We start from the raw sequence: 3,199 nt of genomic DNA on the forward strand, positions 1-3,199 counted from the left end.
CATTTTATTGTGGACACTGTAGTATTATCTGAGCAAAGGAGCAGTCACAACACCTGGGCCCTGCTCAGGCAAAGCCATCTGAAGCCTCAGTTAGTCACATTCTTTCCCTCAGATTTAAACAGGTCAACCAAGAAACAAGCGGAGGGGCAGGTCAGCAGCTGGAGTACATTAATACCGCTAGCACTTGTAAATGCTCCCATTCTGTACCTCCCTCAAGTTCCATCTAAACAGAGCCTCCTGGAGAAGAAGAAGTCTCTCGTGCCTGTGAAGTCAAAGGTGGGTGGACAGCTGGGGGACAAAAAGAATTCTGCCTTCCTTCTTTGAAATTCAGTCTTCCCAGCTTTAGGTCCTCAGTCAGCCTTAGATGCTGTTGTGACTTCTGCTTCTTTATCCTCATTTTCTTGGCTTGGTGGTTCCATGGAACCTGCAGACCCCTTACCTGAGGGGATGAAGGGACCCACAATCCAGGACAGAGGTGCGTTCTGCATCATGTAAGCCATCAGCTCATCCACATATTCCTGGGCCCTGCTCACCATCTCCCGGCTCTGGGTCAGGAGGCTGCTGGAGAGATCCTGGAAGGAACCCACACTTGAGAAGGAGGCACGGAGCTCTTCCATGTTGCGATACACCTGCTGCACCTTATCCTGAAGGCTGGTGGGGAGGCCTTGAATGCTGGATACTAGCACCTGGCAGGCATCCTGCAGCTGCTGGAGAATGCTGCGGGACATGGCCAGAGTCTCAGACTCCATCTGGTGGAGAAACAAACCCAAGGTTTACGTTCACCACAGACACACAAAGATGGGCCTTGCTGCTACCTCTTCTGGAGATTTCCTCGTGCTGGAAGCTGTGCTGAAAAGGATAGCAGGGACAGAAACCAGGAGCTCTTTCATGGAAAGAGCATTGGCTTTAGCCATTCTTTCCATAGAAAGGGAAGCTATTTGGCTTTTAGGACTCAGGAAGCCTGTATTACCATTGTTTGCAGCCTGTGACAATGAGAGACATAAGCTGCATGGAACAGAGCTCGATGAGGGGAGAGCCTAGGGATCTCCTAATCAGTTACATGACTCAAGGTTTGAAGGCTATGCTGAGGTTAAGGGAGGGCAACACTTACAGCTACCCTACCAAGAAGGGAAGGGAAGCCCCTTGGACACAGCATTCACGAGTGACCAATTTGAGATATATTCGAGGAACACTAGTGTGCAACCCTCTTTTCCCTCAAGGTAGCAGGTCACCAGGTATCTGTTTGGTTGAGGAGCTCAGCAGCTACCTTCAAAGGCCCAAAACACTTTTCAGCCTCCGAGCGGAAGGGCAAAGCGATGGACATACCCCTGTCTCTTCCAAGTCTGTGATCTCACTGCCTTTTGGCTGCTTTTGACTCCAGTTCAGCCACATCTCCTGGAACTTCTCCCGGGCATCTTGGAGCCTCACACCTTCTTTGATGTATTCAATCTAGAAAGGGATTGAATAAATCTCTCAGTTCCTCTAGCTCTACTGCTTGAGGACACAATTTCAACCTGCAGACATTTTATGTTCTATAAGCCTATCACGCCCTGGTCCACACAGGATGAAGCGGAAGAGTTGCCTGGCCTGAAAGGCAGGGGAGTAGGGCAAAGGAGTCCAAGCCACCAGCAACTCTATTTGCCCAGGCACTGGGCTAGAGTTTACTAGTAGACCGCCTCCTGAAGCGGAGCAAGTCCTTACCAGTCCGATGACCTGACGAAGCTGGGACAGAGCCTCATTGATGCTTTGGCTGGTATGCCTCATCTTGTCTAGGGAATAGCGGTAGGCGCGCTGGCGGAGTTTGGCCGACAGGGAACCCAAACGCACAAAGTAGCTGCGATGCTCTGGCGCTTGTGCTGAAGACGCTGGAGTCCCTTCCATGGATTCAGCAAGTTCAGCTGAAGGGAAGAAGAATCTGAGGGTAAGAGCTTGGGAAAGGAGGACAAGCTATACTCAACTGCCCAATGCTACCCCAAATTCTTGGCGGAATAGCCCTTCAAGAAGCCACGAGATCAACCTCTGCCTTTAAGGCGGCTAATAACTGACCCCAAACCAAGAGGGCTAGGACTGTTTCTGCACACTTGAAAGGGACTCCAAGAAGTAGTCCTAATTCATGCCCATAGTACCTTCGAGCACCACCCTTTCCCCACTTGCTCACATCATTTTGAATGGGCGTGTAGCCAGGAACTCCCTTGGCCAAGAACGTTACACATGAAAATGCTGCCCCCTCTGTCAGCCAGTGCAGGCTGAGAGGCTTCTCAGTCTTGTCCAGACAAGTTTGGACCAAAGGGAGTGTTACTTGGCTCTTTGAACCCATAGCCCTGTCCTTTGTGTTCTGACCCAGTTCCTCCTCCGTCATGGGAAGGTAGTGATCCAAGAGCTCTTCTGACTTCCCCAGCACTGCTTCCATTCCGCTCATGGCAAGTTGGCCCATTCTGGATTCTGCTACTGTGCTCATGCTGTCCGTCACTGCTGACTTGGTGGCCTTCATCCCATCCTGCACAGCCTCCTTCGTCATGTCTACCACTCTGCTCATGGTCTCCTTGACATCTGTCAGTCTGGAGGAGACCGACTCCTGTGTGTCAGGCACAGCCTGGAGAGAAGGGTCAAGCAAGGCATTACTGACCAGACATTCAGGGCAATAAACCACATTGGCCCAGGGAGTCGAGTCACTGGAGGATGTTTACCACTTGTCAATCTAGACAAGAAGAACTCCCTACCTTGCTAGGGTGACCATATTCCTCCCCCACACCCAGCCTTATGGAACATGGCCATTTTACAAGATGCCCTATTGGAGTCTGAATGTGAGTCACAGGCAGCATTCACTAGTAGTAGACTGGTCACCCTCTTCAAGACAGTCTAGGGAGGCAAGGAGGAAAATGAGCAAGTCAGAAGCAAGACTGTAGCTTGGAGCCACTCATGACTTTTCAACTGTTATCCCCGAGTCAAAAGGATTCTGTAATGGTGCAAGAGGCTACAGAGCTAGCACACCTAACAGCTAGGTCTCACTTGAGAGAGATGAGCCTGATGAGAAAGGTCACTGGACAGGGAGGGGAGAAGTGGTTTTAAATAGGGTAAGCCAGACATCTTTTGTCTTTGTCAACTGAACCAGTGATGCCTAAGAGGCAATACCTACCTGCTGTTCCTCCTCCCCATGCTCCAGGGATGCCATCTTTGTATCCTTGCCATTGGAATCCAT

The 3,199-nt window shown here is 50.6% G+C and overlaps 1 protein-coding gene across 1 annotated transcript; it reads right to left on the reverse strand.

The window, feature by feature from the left end:
* Window positions 1–350: 350 nt before the first annotated feature.
* Window positions 351–3,199, reverse strand: LOC142015916 (perilipin-3-like). The gene is made up of 6 exons (XM_074999910.1): window positions 3,137–3,199; window positions 2,341–2,593; window positions 1,702–1,898; window positions 1,327–1,449; window positions 639–749; window positions 351–572 (listed from the first exon to the last, which is right to left on the reverse strand). The coding sequence occupies exons 1-6, from the start codon at window positions 3,197–3,199 to the stop codon at window positions 351–353; spliced, it is 969 nt and encodes a 322-aa protein (XP_074856011.1).

Source organism: Carettochelys insculpta, chromosome 1 (assembly GCF_033958435.1).
Source record: "Carettochelys insculpta isolate YL-2023 chromosome 1, ASM3395843v1, whole genome shotgun sequence".
Lineage (NCBI taxonomy): Eukaryota > Metazoa > Chordata > Testudines > Carettochelyidae > Carettochelys > Carettochelys insculpta.

Bases quoted from the DNA above. Each gene is read 5' to 3' on its own strand.
- LOC142015916 (XM_074999910.1), bottom strand. From the start codon at position 3,199: ATGGATTCCAATGGCAAGGATACAAAGATGGCATCCCTGGAGCATGGG. The intron at 1,450-1,701 runs GTAAGGACTTGC...ATCCCTTTCTAG, and splicing joins TTCGTCAGGTCATCGGACTG to ATTGAATACATCAAAGAAGG. The intron at 750-1,326 runs GTATGTCCATCG...TTTCTCCACCAG, and splicing joins CAGACTTGGAAGAGACAGGG to ATGGAGTCTGAGACTCTGGC.